Here is a 19,911-nt window from a genome sequence, read left to right as displayed (position 1 = left end):
ATGGCATTTGAGAACTGTGGACGTTTAGTCATTAAAAACAAAGTCCACGCACAGCACAGTGATTTAAACGTGGAGGTCCATTCAAATCAACGGAACTTTTTGGAACATTCTGAAGAGCCGTATAATAACCTATAAGGCCGTTCTAATTTATTCAAAAGTGGGTGGTGTTACGTCGGGTGAAAGGTGACGCTACTTCGTTTACGTCGTTTGGCGCCAGCAAGGTTTTTTCGCGGGGTGGAAGGATCACAACGCTTTGATGAGAGCACAGCTGTAGTGGGATTTTGTAGCTTTCTCAGTTAAATATGACAACATCAATGGTATATTGTCAGTAATTTTCATCGTTTCTTAAAGAACGTTGAGGTGAGGATCTTATTCATTGTGATACTTGGTATGCTGACTTGTCCTCAGCGTGGTTGCAGTGGGCATGTTCATGCCTGTTAACTTAGCTAACGTTAACCAGAATATGTGAATAATCTTAATATCCCGACATATGCCAGTGTTTATACGGGACTTTGATTATTGGTGTAGGTGTTCTGTGAAGACATCATTTGTATAAGAAGATGTTTTGTGTTTAAGAAAATGTGTAGGCCTTTTTGCGCAAACATGGCATTGTTTACTAAAGTGAATGCAAAGGGCTTTAAGGACTTGGATAGGGTTGAAAATAGTTCTGAACACACCTCACAACCACTCCCCTAACATTTGCGAAGGGGATGAAACTAGCTCATAAAATGGCAGTTTACTTAGATGAACTTCATTTGGCAGTGCAATCTACGTAAAGATTGGGTATTTTTTGGTGTGCATGCTGCATGCTAGCCAACTATGTTAGCTACCTAGCTAGCTGGCCATCTAACTACCTTACGATAGGTACTTAGTTGCGTTAGCTTGAGGTACCGTTAGCCTGCTCACATGATCAGCTGGGAAGGGCCCAGCATTTTTAGCAGCTAGGCCAAAATGTGTGCCTTTGCAGTTATACACAATATAAAGATCATGGTATCTGGACAGCCGCCGTAAGCCAACATGAACGCTAGCTAAGTTGTCTTAAACTGATGTTTACAACCTGTCCTTGAACATATTCATCCATTATCGTTTCCTATATGAACACCATGAGATTACACGTTTGTTTAGTGGCATTGTTTATGTATGCTATAACCAAATGTTAGTTATAACCAAACCAATGTTCCTGATGTTCTTATTTCGTGACCACTCTATCTAGATGGTATTCCTGCAAGTATATGTTGAAGTAATAGTTTTGTAACTTGTGTCATAGCCAACGCTACTTACGACATCAATTAAGATGCTGTCAATGATAGATCGTCACCTTAGGACATACTATGCATTTTTGTTCATACACGGGTGTGGCTTTTGGTACCACCTGCTACACAGCAACACGCCAGTCAGGTATAGGAGCCTCTGGTTGTTTTCGAGCCCCAGCACTTATATAGAACAGTTCTCACCTTTAATTCTCTTGCTTCATAGCCAGCTAGGGACTTATGTTTTCTGTGGATAGTCCAGTGGTTCTCAAACGTTTTCTGTCATTCCCCACTTTGAACAAGGAGGCCTTTTCAAGCCCCACCTGTCCCTCATCGTTCCAATAAAAATGGTAGGCCAAGCTTAAAATTGTCAAATGTATTGAAATAGCATTAAGTTCTAAATCTTAATCAATAACAATCATTTCAAAAATAGAGAAAATCAATAACAAATAACATCAGTTCAGAAATAGAGAAAATAAAAGTGCAATGGTGTCAATCCTTGCCTCAAATGGGCTGAGTTCCAAAAATAAAGAAAAAGGGCCTACTATGCAATTGTGTTATCAATGGTAGGCCAATCTTAAAAATGTCAAATTTATTTAAATAACGTCAAGTTCTTAATCAATAACAAAGACACAGAACAAACATGGGTCTTTCAGCTGTCTTTTTCGCCACTGGTACTGAATCGCCAAACTTTGTATTTCCTGTCACAAATGTATCCATAACATTAATATTAGCCTTAACCCCAGAGTTTAGAATATAGAACATTTTGGCCCTGGAGCAGTAAACAAAAGTCTCCCCTGTAATCTCCGACTACGGTCAGTGACTGAGCAGGAAAGGTTAACAACAGGCCAATTAATACAATGCTGATTTCTTTGTTTGAGTGTGGTTGTTTAGTGCGATGGGGGTGTATGATCGTTATTGACTCTAAAGGAAGGCATGGCTACAGATCAGGGGTAATATAAAAAAAAATGTCCCGTTCATCGCGTCCATTCGCGCCCCAACCGTCACGTCTCTGCGCTCCACACTTTGAGAGACGCGGGGATAGTCACACTCTACTCAACAGACACACATAGGCCATCACACCAGTTTTAGGATTACACTGAAAGTTAGGCGAAAGTTTGTCAACAGCCCTTTCTCTCTGTTCCCTGTAGTGTGTGAAGATGATGGCGACAGTGTCCCTCTCGGGCGCCAGCCTCATTCCCCTCCTGGACTGTCTCGAGGATACGACAGCTGGGCAGTCTGAGCAGACAGATGCCTACCTCACCATTGTTAGGTATGTCTTAAACTTGTTTTCGATTCTTAACTGTGCACTTCCAAGCAGCAGACATAAGGTTGTCTTCTTCCACAAGGCCATCTGAGATTTCCCAGATAATGCAATTGGTGTGTCAACTTTTCAGAATTAGATATTCCTATAGACAGTTTAGTGGTGTCGAAAAGGGAAGAAAAAAAATGAAAGTTGAACCTCCATCTTAATCTTCATAATTTAGACTTGCAGTCTGTATATGGTCATATTTATAATTATGTATCCCATTATCTGTTCTTACAGTCGTCTTAGTGGTGAAGATGGACAGCAGTACCATGCTGTCATCGTGAAGCACTTTCCTCGTCTTGGTAAAATCATCCAGGTGAGTCTTCTGATATCAGTGTGCCCTTAAGCAAGTCTCCTGTACTTATGAAGCTCACATGCAAACATCATTTGGATAGATGAATAGATAGATGTGTAAATGGAACATATTAAAAGCAGACAGTGTATAGGTGTGTGTTCCAACATCTTGTTCTGAACAGTGGCAGACTACAATCATTTTGCTTTGTTGTACCCCTATGACTTGGTGACTTATTTTGAGACATGAATGGAAAGAGGTTAGATGTGACACTGAAACCACGTTTCCCCGTCAGGCTCACATCAGCAGTGAGAATGCGGAGCTGAGCCAGGCAGCACTGCAGACCCTAGGCCTCTGTGTGTTCTACCCACACATTGTGGCTGCCGTCCCAGGTATGAAGAATTTACTCCCACCTCAGAGTACATATGAGATACATAAAAGAGTTTTTTTAATCTTTGGTACAGTACAGCCGTGTTGAATAGAATATTTGAGATATTTGTATGATGAAGGAGAAACACAGTTGAAATTTGTCTTGAATATAGTCTGTCTTCCTTTTGTCTTCCTAATTTTGAGGCCTAGTTGAGTTGTACTTATAGGTCTGTTATGTTCTCCTGTAATCCCTCTGTACTTTTAGGAAGTTAATGTTTGAACTTTGTTTAGACTATCAGTAGCCTGGCTCTATGCCTATCGCTTCCAGCTCAGCTTTCACAAACTGAGTTTGTGTCTTGTTCTGCCACGCAATGTTATTATATTAATTATATCCTGTCCTTTTTTTAATTGATGCGTTGTATGATGTGTTGCAATCTGTGAAAATTAGTTAATGATGCTTAAAAGTTTTTTTTTTTTATATAATTTCTTCTAGATGATTTTGCAGAGGATATGCTCACAGCACTTACAGATCTGGTGGTGAAGTCGTCTGAGAAGAACACCTGCACTCGAGCATTATGGGTCATCTCCAAACAGAACTTCCACGCCGATATAATCGGCAAGAAAGTGAGGTTCACTAAATGTGATCTGAGTAGGAGTCGAAAGAAGAGGATGTGTTCTAATAAGTATTCATGTAGTGCTGCTTGGTTTGTGATTAGGATTGTGGCAAGGTGTGATTGGATCCTGTGTTTGTCTGATTGGATTGATTGGATCTGTGTGCAGGTACCTGACATCTTAACAGTTCTTGAGGCTGTGAGGAACAGAGAGGACATCCAGTCTGTCGTCATGGAACATGAAGCAATAAATGTCATCATTAGGTTTGTGGACCACTCAACTGTAGTTCACTTATATCGACCCTAACAATAGCATCTAATTGTCCGAGAGGGTCATATTTTTGTTTTAGTTGCATTCAAGGTTAAATAACTGTTCCAGGCTCTTCCATTCCTCCTTGAAGTCCAATTTCCCTTCATTCAAGCCTGTCCCACATTTCCTTTCATCTAAAATGCTGATGTCGGGAGTCTTTCAGGAGTGATTTCAGTCAGATATTGTTTAATTATCATCAGTGTGAATGTTACAGGCATCAACAAAGATCTGTACACACTAGTATATGCCAACTCGGATGAAGACTGGCTTAAACATCTGTGTCCCTTGTTTTGGCAGGTTGATCGAGCAGGCTCCTGCCCCGATGACCGAAGGTGCTGTTCAGTGGGCCAAACTGGTTGTCCCACTGGTGGTCCACTCGGCATCAAAGGTGCGCCTGCGAGCGGCTGCCGCCCTGGAGATGGGCTTGCCCCTTATTCTGGAGAAACAGGAAGAGGTTGCAGCAATGATCGAGCCCATGATGGCAACGGTAGGCTGTTTCTCCCTTGATCTGTTGAGTCCTATATTGATATTCACTTTCTTTTAAAAGCAGTTGATTGCTTCATTGAGTGTATTGACTTGTCTCCCTATTTGTTTTTTTTTCCAGAAACTAATACCTGAACTTCAGAAGCTTTTCAACAACAAAAATGAAACAAACGTGCTTAAACTCTGGACTTTATTTGTGAAAATACTTGGGAAGGTAATGTTTGTCTCTCATTACTATGGTTGGCTTTTGTATGTGCTGATGACAAAAGGCCATGGCAAACAATGGGTAATGGAAGTACAACCACTCACCTTTTTTTCTGACTTTGACTTGTCTTTGAACAGATGCTTCATCGAGGAGGTTCCTTCATAAACTCCTTGCTCTACTTGGAGGAGATGGGCTTCCGAAGCTCCTCCCCAAGCGTGAAGAAGATTGCTTTCTTTGCCTGGAAGAGCCTGATTGACAATTTTGCACTTAATCCTGGTGAGCCTTACATATGGATATTTGTAATGTTTAAACAAAACAGAAAAAAGGTTGGGTGTTTTTTTTTTTACTCCCTACAACCTGAAGTCTCGTTTTTGTGAAGGGGAATCTGACTAGCGGTGTATTTTGACTTTGTGCCTCAGAGATCCTGTGCAGTGCGAAGCGCCTAAAGCTCATCATGCTGCCGCTCAGCTCCATCCAGGTGAAGACGGAGCCTCTGCTCCTCACCAAGATCAACGTCTGGTGGTACCTGGTCGTCAAGCTGGGGCCCAACCTGGCCACCAACTTTGAGCAGGTTAATGATTGCAGTTTGTTCAAGGCAGTAATGAAAAGCCCTGGTGAAATGGAGAGAAGGATGGGTAACAAGCTGTGATTCCATGGCATACCCGTAGTTCTGTTAGGGGGACAGAAACGTCTACTCAAGTCTTATGTTCTGGGACTTTTAGGGCTTAAATCAAGACTAGCAGATGATAATCCTATCATTCTCCAAACCTGATTGTTCTTCATTGAAGAAAGTGTAGTGCTTCCTTTGATTACATGCTTACATTTGCTGTTGATCTTGTACAGGTTGGTGTTGCACTGCTGCAGAGCACAATTCCAGAATCCACACTCCTGTCTCCTACCGCAGCATCCACCCCCAATCGAAGTATCGGCAACAGGAGCACCTTTCTCGTCACCACTCCCAAAGCAGGTATATGCTGTGAATATAAAGAGCACCAGCCCATCATATAGCCAATGGCCAGCCACATTTTATTCACAGGTGTAGATATTTTCTTGTTTGTAGATTTTGTATCGGTATATTTGCTTTTTTTTATTGACTTGATCAGTGAGTTGTTTCTGTGCTACTTGCCATGGAAATGTCCTTTGGTGTTGACAAATGCCTTCCTCAAAGAATCCGCTACCAGTGGTATGGTATATATGTGTTCCCTACAGGTATTCTAAATAATTGTGCTATGAATATATTTACTGTTTCAACCTTTGGAGTATCATCGATGGAATTGATGAAGACCACAGTGATGGAGGGAAAAAAGATAAGCATCTGTGGTGAATAACTTAACTAGTGATTTTCTTGTATCCCAGTCTCAGACATTACTATCCTGTCTCCGTATCCCCTTTAGGGACACTTGTGAGCAGCAGTCCATCCCCCAGTCCCTCCTCGGCCACCTTCCCCTGTGTGCAGCTGCTGGGCCTGGAGATCCTTCTGCACTACTTGCTCGGGCCGCAGGTCCTCGCCATAAAGACCAAGCTCCAGCTCTGCCTTGGTGAGGATGGAAATCATTGTCAGCAGTATATCCGTGGATTGTGTCCAGCTGGCTTCTCATTCTAGTGGAACGCCTCGTGATCCTGTAGTGGGGAGAGAAAAAAACGACCTCACTGGAGCTTTTGAACAATAACCACATGCGTCACATTAACATACAGGGGGTCTCTGACTCAATGTGCTTTCATTTACTTGCGTCATGTAAAGGCTTTATCTTAATCTGATGAGTCCTTTGTGTGTGTGTGTGTGTGTGTGTGTGTCCCCTCTATCAGAACCACTGACGCACCCTCTTATGAGCAGCACCTCGTTCTTCACCAAGCACTCCTCTGTCTTCCTGTCATATGTCAGGAACGGGTTCATTGCTGTTGGCAAAGATACCCCAGGTACTCTTACCATTTTTACAATATGTCCTTGTCAGCATGGAAAGTTTAGTATGTCGTTCAGTTAGTTAACAGTGCTCGTTCTAATGTGAAGACATGTGTCATTGAATGAATGTGTCATTACCTAGGAGCATAATGAAACTGAAAAGCACACTATTTTTCTTTTTTTAATCGACTGTATAATCTCATATTCAGCCCCTAACCAGGGCACACAACTTGTTTGAATGTGTGGTGTTCCATATCAGCGTCATGTCTGTTTTGATGACAAGCAAATTAATCAGGAATAGACATGATGAAATCTACTCAAGCAGTGAGCAACAACAGGGCCTTTGTTTTACAGCCAGTGTAGTCTCATTCAGCACAAAATGGGAGGCAGGGTATTTGGCTCTGGAACTTATCTGGTACTGTTTAGCTCAGTGATGCCCACTGGAGTACAGTATGTTCAGGTCTTTGTGTATCTTGTTTTTTTTTTTTGTCTTCCTCCCAATTCTTCCTGACTCATTCATTGTTTCCTCATCCATTTACAGGAATGCTTCTTCACATTATTTGGAAGAACCTGGTTGGTCAGGTTTGCAAAACTGTTGAGTCAGGCAAGTGTCTATCTGTATTTTCTGGTCAGAGAGAAGCCTAAACAGACCATAATCTTAATGGAAGTACATTCTAATTAAATGTACACACTTCTAGGTGTATTTCTTTTTTTTTTTCCTTTTTTAATACTACAGTTAAACCATGCAGGGCTAAACTGTATTTTTGCAATTGTGAATTACACAGCAGCCCCTCCACAATGTCAAGCTGATGAATCAATGTTCTTATCTTGGTTTTGTTACAGGCGGTAATAAAAAGGATCGACAGGGGTCCGAGATGCTGACCTTGTTGATGCAGTCCCTACGGTCCATTCTGCTGTCTGAAACCCTGCCAGCTAAACAAGCCCTGGTGGGTCCTAAAACCATCATGTGGTAATCGGAGGGAAAGAATTGCTACATCATAGGGGTAGAACTTTACGGAACATGCACTCCATTACTTACTTACTTACATACTTAGAAAAGGTCAAGTCCAACTATGTGGGTCTCACCAACGTGGTTGTTGGATAACTTTGATCATTCTTTGACTGTTCAATAAATTAGAGGGGAGATTGCAGCTGCATGAACCTGCATATGTGTCATTTAGAGAATATGCATTTCAGAGAAGGAAAGAAATGGGTGATTTTGAAGCTTATCCTATATGCCTTACAATTTATATTTGGCTTGCATTTGAGGTCTTAGAGGGAGTATTACAACCCTTGAAATGTGAAGAATGGGACACATTTCAATCATTTATTTTGAAAATGGATACATGTTCAATTTTTGCGTGATTATAATTTCATTAACTTTTTTGTCTCGTGTATCACATTTGATTTCCTATTATAATATATTACAGGCCAGTTTCTGCCATGTTAAACCACCTATGGCCTGAACATAAACTACAAAACAATACAAAACAATAACTAGCGTGGTTTTAAAGTAGTTTACTCTTGGAGATGGTCAATTTGGATACCAGCCAGAGATCGTTTTTTTCACCTTTTGAAATGTGAGGCTTAATGGTCTCGGTTGGAAGTTGTTGTATTACTTTCGCTGGACTAACAGTCAGCTGTCACCACAGGACCTATTGGAAACCACAGTGAAGGGCATCCCAAAGAAAGTGCTTGGCTCTGCCGCCTACCAAGTGGCTGACATGGACATACTGAATGTAAGTGTTTATAGACAGTCATCGTTCCATTTTCCACCACATGTTAAATGTCATTTTTTTATGGTTTCTAACCAAGTGTTGATGGTAAACAGCCGCGTACATGTCAGGCTTTGAAAACATGGTTGAATCAGTCAAACAGTCACAGACATATAATGAAAATTTTGTTTTACTGTCACAAGAATCCTGTGAGCTCCTCTGTCCTTATGAGACCTCAGTATTCAGAGCTAGTAATCAAGTAAACAATTGCAATGGCTTCCAGAGAGCTTTGTTCCAATCGTGACTACCACCAATATTAGCAAGATAACCCTCAAATTGATGTCAAGGTTTTTTGGATTAAGTTTCATGGTCTAGAAGAATAAATACTGATTACGCAAATAACAATGTGCTTGCCATATGTTCCTTGCGGTTTCATGGATTTTTGTATTCTCTTCACTCCAGGGCACCCCTGCTCTTTTCCTGATCCATCTCTTCTACGACAGCAAACATCTTTCAACATTTGTGGAAGACGAGAAGTACGGTTCTTTGCTTGCATAGTTACAGAAAGTTGCACAAAAAAAAATATTCAATCGTTCAATAGATGGGTAAATGCTTACTTCTTTTTTTTTTTTCAGGTTCTTTACGAGCTTGGAGACCCTGCTGTCCTGTGGCCTGTCAGGGCCCACCTCACCCCTGGTGTTTGCAGAGGCGGTGCTGGAGACAGCGAGCCGTGATGCAGGCACCCTGGAAAACAAAGAGCATCTCTGGAGGATGTGGAGTGTGGTGGTGAACCCGCTGACAGACACGATTACGCAGGTACACCAAAGGAAGACAGTGATGCAGAGAACCTACCCATTTTCAGATGTTAATTAGCATTAAGATGGTTTGTTGTTTTTGTTATTGTTCCTGTTAGCTTCAGGGAGTTGAAAGACCATAAGGAATCAGTGAGATGCAAACTCTCAACTCTAAAATGTCAGTCAGATGTAAACTTGTGCATAACATATTTATTTTTCAGTCCAACGAGGTCAATCAAGGGGATGCCCTGGAGCACAACTTCAGCGCCATTCACAACGCCTTGATGTTCCCGATCTCCCACCTGCTACCTGGCAAAGCTCTCCCACAGGTAAGCGCTTGGTTTAGTTTTCAGTTGGACAAAATATGTATACTGCACTGACAGATCAGGAGCAGAGATGATCTCCTGTTCGTTTTCTTGTTCAGATGACCCAGAAGACCCTGTTGGGCTCGTGGTCCCGACTCTACATGGTTTTTGCCCGGTGTTCTGCCCTGGTGGCCACTGCTGAGGAGAACGTGTGCTGTGAGGAGCTGTGTGTCAAGATGTCTGCTGCTCTAGATGAACTGGATTTGTCAGTAGGTTGAATTACTGTACCTTACCTTGATCAGCATGTATGGACTACTCATTGACTAAGGCTGATGTGAATTATGTGGTGACTTTTTTTGTTATTGATAACCCTGTATCACCAACCTTTCATTTCTTTAGGATCCTCCAGTGCTGGATGCTATTGTAAGCATCCTTCACACCATCATTGAGAGTGTTGACTTCTCACCATTCACCCCTCAGTTCCAGCATAAGATGAAATGTAAGCCTCTCTTTCATTACCCTTTTACTTTTTTTTAGTATTCTTCTTATTTTATTTATTTAGCTTTTTGTATCCTCTCTTTGTTTTTGTTTTGATTTTGTTTTTATATTTTCCAGCTCCTCGTACTCCTCTGGGCTGGGTAAGGAAAAAGAATAAAGCACTGGGCAACATCTCCGGTTTTCATCTGTTACTAGTGCAGTGTCTAGAAGCATTCCTTGCGTTGGACCCAACCAAGTTGGCTGCTGATGGTTCTGGTGTCACACTGAGTGGTGTTGGCACTGCGCTCATCAACATTGTGTCCAAAATCTTCTCCAACTTGGCCCTGCCCACAGTTATTCAAGAAGCATTCTCCATTCTGGCTCAACCTTTGGTCAACATCTATAGGCTTACTGGAAGGTATGAAGTTTGATGAGTCATTTTGTTCGCTGTTTAGTAAATACTCAATTGAGTTTGTGTGTGTGAGTTTGTATCTAAAATGGCCTGGCTTGTTTTCTTTAGCACTGAAAATGAGAAGTCCAAAGCCTACTCAGTCCTTGCACAAAAAGTAAGTTTTTCTTCTAAGTTTGATTGATTGTACATTTTATTTCCTTTTGTGATTTTAAGTAACACTATGCAACAATTTGACATTTTTTGAGATATGGTTTTATAGGCAGCTAGTTTTGGTACCATCCTCATTCATTTTGATAGCATATGGTCATGTGAAGGACAGATAAACACCTGTGTCTAGCCATCCAGGATATGCCCTATGTAGTTCTGTATATCGGGCTGGAATACCCTGCCATAATGGAAGAAAAGCTTTCACAGCATGAAATTGCTAGCTATACTGCCAAAAGACACCAGTTAGTGTGTTGTCAAGCATATATCAGTGTCAACTGAGCTGTTCGTGGTGTTTGCAAGGTTTTTGCCTTTAAGGTAGTTAGCTTGCTAGTTTTGAAACAGAACTCCGTATTGCTCCTTTAAAGAAAACTTGTGGGAACAAAGTTACCCCTGCCTTGGCTTGTTTTTCTCTCTTTCAGGTGCTTGTATTGCTCCAGTGACGCTTTCTGATAAAGATTCCCCCTAACACACGTCTTCCTCTCTCCTGTTCTCTCCCTGTAGTTGGAGTGCCTCCTAGGGGACGTGTTGAGATGTCTGCAGTCCCGTTCAGCCCTACAGTATGATGATGACATGCTGTCTCTGCTGACCCCTCTGCTCTGTGAGCTGTTCCCACACAAGAGCAAGCAGATCCGCAGCCTTGTCACCCAGTTCTGGAATGCCACATTTGCCAATGCCCCTGTTCTAAACTACCCAGAGAAACTAAGGTGTGAACTAAGTTTTAAGTTCTGATGTTCAGTTATCTGCATTTTGCAGTTGTTTCCGCTATGATGTGACATCCCATGAATGTAATTATGTGGCAGTGTTGAAATTAAACTTGTGGCGAGTGATTATGGCTCACATCTAATGGTGTTGTTACCCTTTTTACAGGCCAATTTTAAGCCAGGTAAAACAGAAGACCCCTATTATCTTACCTGGGTTTCAGTCTGTGGAAGTACCAGAGGACAATAGTGGAGAGTATAGTGTAAGATTTTTATAATTTTGTGTTTTGAAATGGTTGTTAAAGTACTTTTCATAGGTCATTGTCTACAGGAAACCTGTGGTCTCATGTACTTCTGTGTGTGGTTTTTGTCTCTTCTGCAGAGTGAGTGTTCTCAGATGGAAACCCAGATCAGTGGTGTGACTGTGACATCTGCGAAGAAGAGGGAATCTTTGCTAAACAGAGCTGTTGAATCAAAGAGCTCCGGAACGCCTGCTAAGCCTGTATCTGTGAGTAGTTTTCAGTTTTTCTGAATTTATTTGAGTTGTTTTTGTGGAATGTGTTTCATGTTGGTCTGTGTTTGCCCTCTGCAGGTCAAGCTTGACTTTGGATCACCGAAGCTGCCCCGTCGGAAGGTGCTGGAGGAGGAGGCCTCTGTAGATTTTGTGTTCATTCCTCCCGAAACGAAGGAGACCAGGGTGTTAACCGAGCACCAAAAGGAGGTCAAAAGGACTAAAAGGTTAAAATGAAAACACAAGAATTACTAGGCAGTGATGATTTCAGTTTTCCTTCACCCCAAACAGTGTTCAACAGTTGAACCGCTTCAATCTGTCTCTTTTTTTTTTAGGGTTGATATCCCTGCCATGTATAACAACCTGGATGCCTCCTTGGACACAACCGCCTTCACCCAGTACACCCAGAGCCAGGAGGAATCCATGTATGATTCAGTCTTCTTTGGTTGTATAACTGTCTCCTTTGCTAAGCCTGAAGTTTAAAACATGTTCTTTTTTTTTTATTACAGGGACAAATTGTCTGCAGATGACCCAACTGCAACCATTGAAAAGGACAAGGCTTTGCCTGAGGTATGAACATATTTTTGACCAGTTATTTCTGACTTTTATTGTTTCATCTTTTTTTCTTGGGAACAAAATGTTGCAGAATAAATACCTTCATATTAACTCTCCACAGACCTCCAAAGAAAATACAGACACCGTGGTTTCCCCTGTTGTGGATTCAGACAAGGCCAAGGATCAACGTGAAAACGGGAGCTGCATGGCTGAAGCAGTTCAAGAACCCACAACAGAACTGGACGTCCCTCTTGAAGGTGAAGAGGCTCTATCAACATCTGCTGATGTGTCCATGCAGGATATTGATGGGCAAGAGCAAGACGCTTTCAAAGAAGACAATAATGAGGACAAGACTCCAATTAAAGAAGATGCCAGTTCCAATAAACAGGACAGTCCTAATGTATCTGGGTCATCTGATATGATCTCTGGTACACCCCAGAAAGCCAATAGCCGTCGACAGTCTTTCATTACCTTGGAAAAGTATGCTGAAGGCAGACCTGCCAGCCCCAGCCCCGTCAGTGCAACTCGATTTACTGGTCCCCTTGCGAAGAACTCCGAGAGCCAGGAAACGCAGGAAAAGTCCCAGGAGTCCGCTGCACATAGTCCACACAGCCTACTGGAAGACACCAGTCAAGAAGTCTTTATAGAGCAAGATATGTCCCAGAACCATTTGGAAGGGTGTTCTGGAGAGGATTTGAAAGAAATTGAAGATGTCTCAGAAGATTTGAAGCCCTCAACCGAACGCCCCAGTGGAAGCACAGAGGATGAGGATGTCATTCCAGATACCCAGACAAAGATGCTGAAGGAGGATGTGGCTGCCAATGTTAGTCCCCCTCCAAAAGATGATGTAGGTGAGCCTACGTTGAAAGAAGAAACAGATGTCGGCACAGACTCTCAGCCTTCTGAGTCCCCTCTCCTACAAATCCGAGGAGATCTGGGCGACAAAGATCCAAACCTGGCGGAGACTCAGAGGAGAAAGAAGGTAAAAATAAAACACGGTTGAAAAGGGCAGCTGCTGATGATCAGAACCGTTCAGTATCCAAAGAATCCACTCTTACCCCGTCTCCAGAAACGGATAGTCAATCCAAGGGTAGACCAGCAAGAAGGGGTAAGCTGGCTGAAGCAGAAAATGTTGACACTGTGAAGATGAGAAAACGTCTTAGAGGGGACAATGAAAACAGTCAGAGTGATTCACAAACTGTTAAAGTGGATAGCCCAAAATCCAGAAGAAGTCAGACAGAGCTGCTAATTGCTACCCACACCTCATTTCGTCCCTTAAATAGCCAACCACTGGATAGACCAGGGAGGAGAACTAGATCAATCCAGGGCACAGACTCTCAGCAGTTGAGCGGTGAAACTGAAGTATCTGGTCAGTCACAGGGCAGACCAATTAGGAAGACAAGACAATCTGAAACCTCAAATCTGCAGAATGAAAGTCAAAGCCAAAGTCAGAGCGACTCTGAGCAACTTTCAAGTCCGGCTAATTTCAGAGGTAGAGGTAGACCCAGGGGAACGAGAACGCTGGGCAGTGAAGAAGAGGTATCCAAGAACAATTCACAAAATGCCCAAGTAGAAAACTTTGAGGTAAAAAAAACACGGAGGTACCACCAGCTTCTATCTTCCAATGTTGCGAACGCTGATGCTTCGGAGACTAGAGATGATGTGCAGATGTCTACAAAGAGGGGCAGGAGGCTATATTCTTTGAGTTCAAAGCTAAGTCACAGTCCAATAAATATTGCACAAACAACAAGCACAGAGATGTCAAACTCTGCACCCCAACAGAGCCCTTTAAAGAGTAGGTTTTGTCCTAGCAGTGATTTTGTCGTCAGTGATGATGACCAAATGTCCCAAGACGAGGTAGAAACTGTTATTGAAGAGAAGAATGACATACAGGAAGAAGTAATGGACACACAGAAGAACAACAATGAACTCGTGCAAGAGGAGGATGACAAACGGGCAGAAGAAAACAGTGAGGAGCCTGTAGTAATAGCAGCAACCACACCAAGCTCACTCTGTATAGAAGATGTAAATGAAGGTGTAGATGTAATAACAGGCACAGATACTAAATCAGATGATGCGTTGGAGGTTTCACCTGGTAGTCAGACCTTGAGGGTAGTAAAGAGGGTAGTGGTGGTCAGACATAAGAAGCTTGAGGATAGTAAAGAGGTAGTGGTGGAGGTGAACACCGGTATTGAGAGAACTGATTCTTCTTCAGACATGATGAAATCTGACTCCAAAGGTCCACATTCACATAGTGGCCCAAGTAAATCTGATGGGACAAAGGAAATTAGTTGTCCAGTGCATAGGAAAAAGGGCGGTGGACGTCGACGCTCCAAGGGCTGCATTTGCAATCTTGGAGTAAAGTCTGATGCGCTTAGCCAAAGTGAGTCACAAGCGTCCCAGGAAAATTACACCAATTCAGTTGACAACAACCAGTTGTCCTGTTACTCTGAGGAAATGGCCTCAGAGGAAGTGAAGGCAGTTGGGAATGAAACTGGACTTCCAGACTCTAAGGTACCAGAGACTGAACCTAATGACACTTTGCCTACATCTCTGCCAGTTAAAATCCCAGACATGCTTTCTGAGGAAGCTGTTGAGGGGGCTGTTTTGACACCAGAATCAATTGAGAAGGATAAGGGTGAGAATGCTGTCAAAGAGGAATCACAAGATGAGCTGAAGGAAAATAAAGGGGCTTCTGAAGTGCTGGAAGGCTCTGAGTTTGTCAGTGTCAAAGAACAGAATGAGGAGGTGGCTTCTGTAGAACCAATGGAAGCCCAAAGCCTCAGCAAGGAAGAAGAGCACTTGGCAGAGTCTCCTGTCAGCCCCACAGAAGAGACTATGAAAGTACAAAACATCATAACTACTAATGATGATGGGGTTGCCCCTCTTGAGGAGGATCCAAAAGGGGTGGTGGAAGAGGAGGAAGAAATGCAAATACATCACATAAACCCAACGTTGGTACAAATTGAGACCTCTGAACCAGCCGTAGAGACCTCTGAACCAGCCGTAGAGACCTCTGAACCAGCCGTAGAGAACTCTGAACCAGCCGTAGAGAACTCTGAACCAGCCGTAGAGAACTCTGAACCAGCCGTAGAGAACTCTGAACCAGCCGTAGAGACGTCTGAACCCGCCGTAGAGAACTCTGAACCAGCCGTCGAGACGTCTGAACCAGCCGTCGAGACCACTGGACCAGCTGTAGAGACGTCTGAACCCATAGAACCTCTCAAAACTGCTGATGAGACGGATGTGTTCTTAGACTCTCCACCGAAGCAGAAGTGTTTGGATGCCATCAGTGGCGAGCCGGAGGCGGGCCAGAGCCCCAGCAGCAGGAGGACCGGTGGGGTGTGGTCGCCGTCTGCATCCCCTTCCACTAGCATCCTGAAGAAAGGCCAGAAGAGACCAACTGAGGAGGAGTCTCCCTCACCCCTCCACAAGGTTAGTTTTGGAGAACTACCTCAGTAGTATGTCAAGATGTCCATCCCAGTGTTGTGTGCCCCTTGAATAGATGGTTTCATGTTTTTTGTATTCTGTACACAGTCCCGACGAGTGTCCTTTGCTGACCCAATTTACCATCAAGAGTTGGCAGATGATATTGACCGCCGCAGCCCCGTAATTCGGACCAGTTCACCAAGATCCAAGAGTTTTGGTGGTCAGCCAAGGGTAATTTTGTGCTTTGTAATATTTACATTTACATTTAGTCATTTAGCAGACGCTTTTGTCCAAAGCGACGTACAAGGGAGAGAACAGTCAAGCTAAGAGCAATAAAAAGCATGGTGTAACAATAAATACTACTTTACATGAGAATTAGAAAACAACGACCTAGAAAAAAGGAAAAAGAAGTGCAGGAATGTAACTGCTGAAGTGCAAGTTAAGCGCTAGTCAGGTGCCAGTTAGGAAGGGAGGTGCTCTCTGAAGAGTTGGGTCTTCAAAAGCTTCTTGAAGGTAGAGAGGGACGCCCCTGCTCTGGTAGTACTAGGCAGTTCGTTCCACCAACGTGGAACTACAAATGAGAATAGTCTGGATTGCCGTGCTTGCACAGAAGGCAGTGCCAAACGACGCTCACTAGACGAGCGCAGCGTCCTGGGTGTAACATTTGCCCTTACAAGAGCATTTAGGTAGGTGGGAGCAGAACCAGCAAGCACTCTGTAGGCAAGCATAAGTGACTTGAACTTAATGCGAGCAGCTACTGGCAGCCAGTGGAGCTCAATGAGTAGCGGGGTGACGTGTGCCCTTTTCGGTTGGTTGAACACCAGACGCGCCGCCGCGTTCTGGATCATCTGTAGTGGTTTCACCACGCAAGCCAGCAGGCCTGTTAGGAGGGCGTTGCAGTAGTCCAGGCGGGAACTCACCAAGGTTTGCACCAGCAGCTGGGTGGCATACTGGGTTAGGTACGGCCTGATTTTGCGGATGTTGTATAGCGCAAAGCGGCACGACCTGGAGACAGAGGCGATGTGGGCCGTGAAGGTCAGTTGGTCATCAATAATGACCCCCAGGTTTCTTGCTGTTTTGGATGGAACAAGAGATAAAGAATATGAAATTAACATTTTATGTCACCTGTAATGCTCTTAATCACAAGGTTACCATTGTTTTTTTCTTGCTATTTTAGTTCATAACGACTCCAACAAAAGGTTTATTGAACTTCAGTCCTCGTAACCTTCGGAGCCCTGGGTACAAGAGCTCTAAGAAATGTCTGGTAAGTTCACTTGGGTCTATTTGCGAATGATGCTCTTGTTTCAAGCAATCACTAGGCTGGATTTAAATTATTAATTTCAAGGTCCATTCCACTGCATATCCTTCACTATATTGGTGGAGGAAAATGTGTGTTGCTAATAACACAAGCAATTAGCTTTTAAGGCAGGCACTGTGGTGTTCTGATGTTTCTGGACGTAACCCAATGTCTCTCAAGCATTTGGCCCCATATGTTCATGACCTTAATTGCAAAAGGTGAAGTGCATGGCTTCCCCTGTTCCGTGCAATTATGTGCATTACAGTTGATCCAAAAGAAATACTGATTGAACAAGCCTTGTTTAGAACTATAAAAATGAAATGCTTTTGGCTAACCCAGCGGTTTTGTTTTAAGATCTCAGAAATGGCTCTGGAGCCTCGGCCCATTCCGAAGGACTGTGTATACCCTGCCCTGGTTGGCTGCTCAACTCCTGTGGAAGCGGTGTTACCACAGATCTCCTCCAACATGTGGTAAGGCTTTCGGCCCATTTCAGTCGTGTTGCACTTTCTTCATCGGGGAGTGTCAAAATTGCTTTACACTTATAATGAAATCCAGAATAATCCATTCCTCATTTGTTACTATAGCCACCATAGTGCTTCATTTGTTTTCTCATTTCTTCAAAGTCAGAAGCAAAAAAGGATAAGAGTGAGTTCCATAATAAAGACGTTGAAATTGTTTTGGTTTTCTCTCCATGTTCTTAGGCCCCGTGGCTTCGGGCAACTTGTACGAGCCAGGAACATCAAAACAGTGGGTGACCTCAGTGCCCTTACGCCAACTGAAATTAAAGCACTTCCTGTTCGTTCCCCAAAGTTGTCTAATGTGAAGAAGGCACTTAAATCATACCATGAACAACAGGTATTCACTAACTATTTCTAGAATGATCATTGTAGTTTCATTAAAAGCATCAGAATTTCTCAGGTGGATAACACTGATTTGTTTTTGGACTCTAGCGAAAGGTTCGTTGTGATGAGCTTAAAGGCTTTGACGAGATGGAGAAAATGACGTCTGAGCCTGAAGAGCTTGAATTACCCGAAAATCAAGAAGAGGAAAAGACACCGGCGGAAGCACAAGGCATGTGATGTTCATTTGTTACCGTTTAGGGAGTGTTGGATTTAACTTGTATAATATTCACTTAATACAAGGGGTGTGCAAAAGTTTGGGCACCCCTATGGAAATGACAGATTTGGTTGGTAAGTGAAAGAAGTAAAATTAACCCTTGCAGCAAATAATAATTAAAACAATGAAGCTTGCTTCTAATTTTCATTATGTAGCTCTTCAGAATGCTGCAGAAAGTTGAATTGAATGGGCCATCCCAATGTTCAAAGGTCCAATATTTCTGGGGAAAAAATCAATGATCGCTGCCATTCGCAACGGTTTTTGTGGTTCTGATTCACATCTTTCATATCATTCCACAAGTAGTTAGTTCACTTATAACAGAAATTCATCGTAACTTAAGTCAGCAAGTAATACATTGCTATGTCTCATCTGAAACTTTTAAAGCTCTAGTTGTGTAAAAAACTTTTTTTTTTCCTCATCAGAAGCTGAGAATTAACAGTAGTTGTGGCAAGTGCAAAAGCTTGCGCACTTGGTAACACTCATTTGGCAGAGATCACAGTTTGTAAATTATTTTTTACTTAAAGTCAATTAGACTTAAAGTCTCCCACTCCTTACAGATCACTTTAAGTTCTGAGATACTTTTAGGGTGTGTCTCATGTATCTGAAAGTGTTCTTGGATCATGTCTGGACTTCCAGTGTCATGAGCTGACCAATCCAAATGACAACTCCTTGACCTGCTTTACAAGTCCTGACAAATTAAAGGTTAAAAAATGTTACGTTATATTCTGAGAGTTTGAAGTGAAATGGGGCCCAAAAGTTTGCACATGCTGTAATTTATTTTTAGCTTCATTAAAAAAAAAAGTTAAAACATTTGAAGAAATTCTAATTTTTAAATGTTTCTTTGCTGCAAGGGTTGTATTTATTTCTTTTCACTTCAAAAATCAACAGAATAAACATTTTGCTCAGGGGTGCCCAAACATTTAAATTAGGCATGCTAAATCTGGAGTGTTACTGGCCTCACAAATCACTCTTCGAAAATGTAATAGTGTAATGTTCATCCCCATCGGTCCTGTTCCAAGAGCATAATATGCAGCTTGGTTGAGTGAAGATTCTTTCTTTTTGTTTTTTGCAGAGGTGATGACAGAGGAGCCCTCCACAGCTGAGCAGCCGCCTGAGAGCCTGTTGTGTGATGTCCAGACCGTCGGGGAACGCTTCAGCCCAGAGGAGCTGGCCCGCTGTACTCCAGACCAGTTGGCTGTGATGTACGGGCAGCTGAGTCAGATGATGAAGTCTGTTGTGGATCGGCTGGTGGCCACCTCGAACAGTGTGCCTTGAAATCAGCGCAATGCCTTTTTTTTTTTTAAAGGGACTTTTGGATGATGGGGTTGATGAGCTGCGAGTTCAGCCAACTCAGCTAGAATGAATTGTATAGTTTTATCTGCCATCTCCTTGAAAAACAGTGACTAAACTACAAATCAGTGACTAAACTACAAAACACATGGACCGGAATGATGCCTTTTAGACATCTTTTAAATGATGCATTTTAGTGGACATAACAAGACATTTCTTTCTTTTCTCCTTTGTTTTTCTTTTTGTTTTTAAACTTGATGTGCATAGACTGAGCTATGGATAGCACATTTTTTAATGGCAATCATTGCTGAAAATAAAGGGTTGAAATTGAGCTGAATTTCTCATTTATTCACTAGCTCCCTTGGATGGTATAATT

General features: G+C 42.6%; 1 protein-coding gene across 1 annotated transcript; it reads left to right on the top strand.

Moving 5' to 3' along the window:
* The first annotated feature begins 186 nt into the window (after positions 1-186).
* On the top strand, positions 187-19,866 carry rif1 (replication timing regulatory factor 1). Its single transcript, XM_031585139.2, is given in 37 exon segments — positions 187-360; positions 2,402-2,523; positions 2,797-2,875; positions 3,147-3,243; positions 3,714-3,844; positions 4,001-4,095; positions 4,439-4,628; positions 4,746-4,838; positions 4,967-5,105; positions 5,249-5,400; positions 5,673-5,796; positions 6,224-6,367; positions 6,636-6,746; positions 7,271-7,333; positions 7,573-7,676; positions 8,382-8,468; positions 8,907-8,980; positions 9,080-9,260; positions 9,460-9,567; positions 9,663-9,812; positions 9,943-10,042; positions 10,159-10,438; positions 10,541-10,586; positions 11,141-11,343; positions 11,507-11,600; positions 11,720-11,845; positions 11,930-12,075; positions 12,184-12,273; positions 12,358-12,418; positions 12,525-13,377; positions 13,380-15,838; positions 15,941-16,063; positions 17,010-17,096; positions 17,484-17,599; positions 17,831-17,984; positions 18,080-18,200; positions 19,318-19,866. Coding segments are annotated over 36 exon segments (7,494 nt in total). The 5' UTR covers positions 187-360; positions 2,402-2,413; the 3' UTR covers positions 19,521-19,866.
* The last annotated feature ends 45 nt before the right edge of the window (positions 19,867-19,911 follow it).

Source organism: Clupea harengus, chromosome 2, assembly GCF_900700415.2.
Source record: "Clupea harengus chromosome 2, Ch_v2.0.2, whole genome shotgun sequence".
Taxonomy (NCBI): domain Eukaryota; kingdom Metazoa; phylum Chordata; class Actinopteri; order Clupeiformes; family Clupeidae; genus Clupea; species Clupea harengus.
This window is presented reverse-complemented; position numbering and strand designations above follow the sequence as displayed.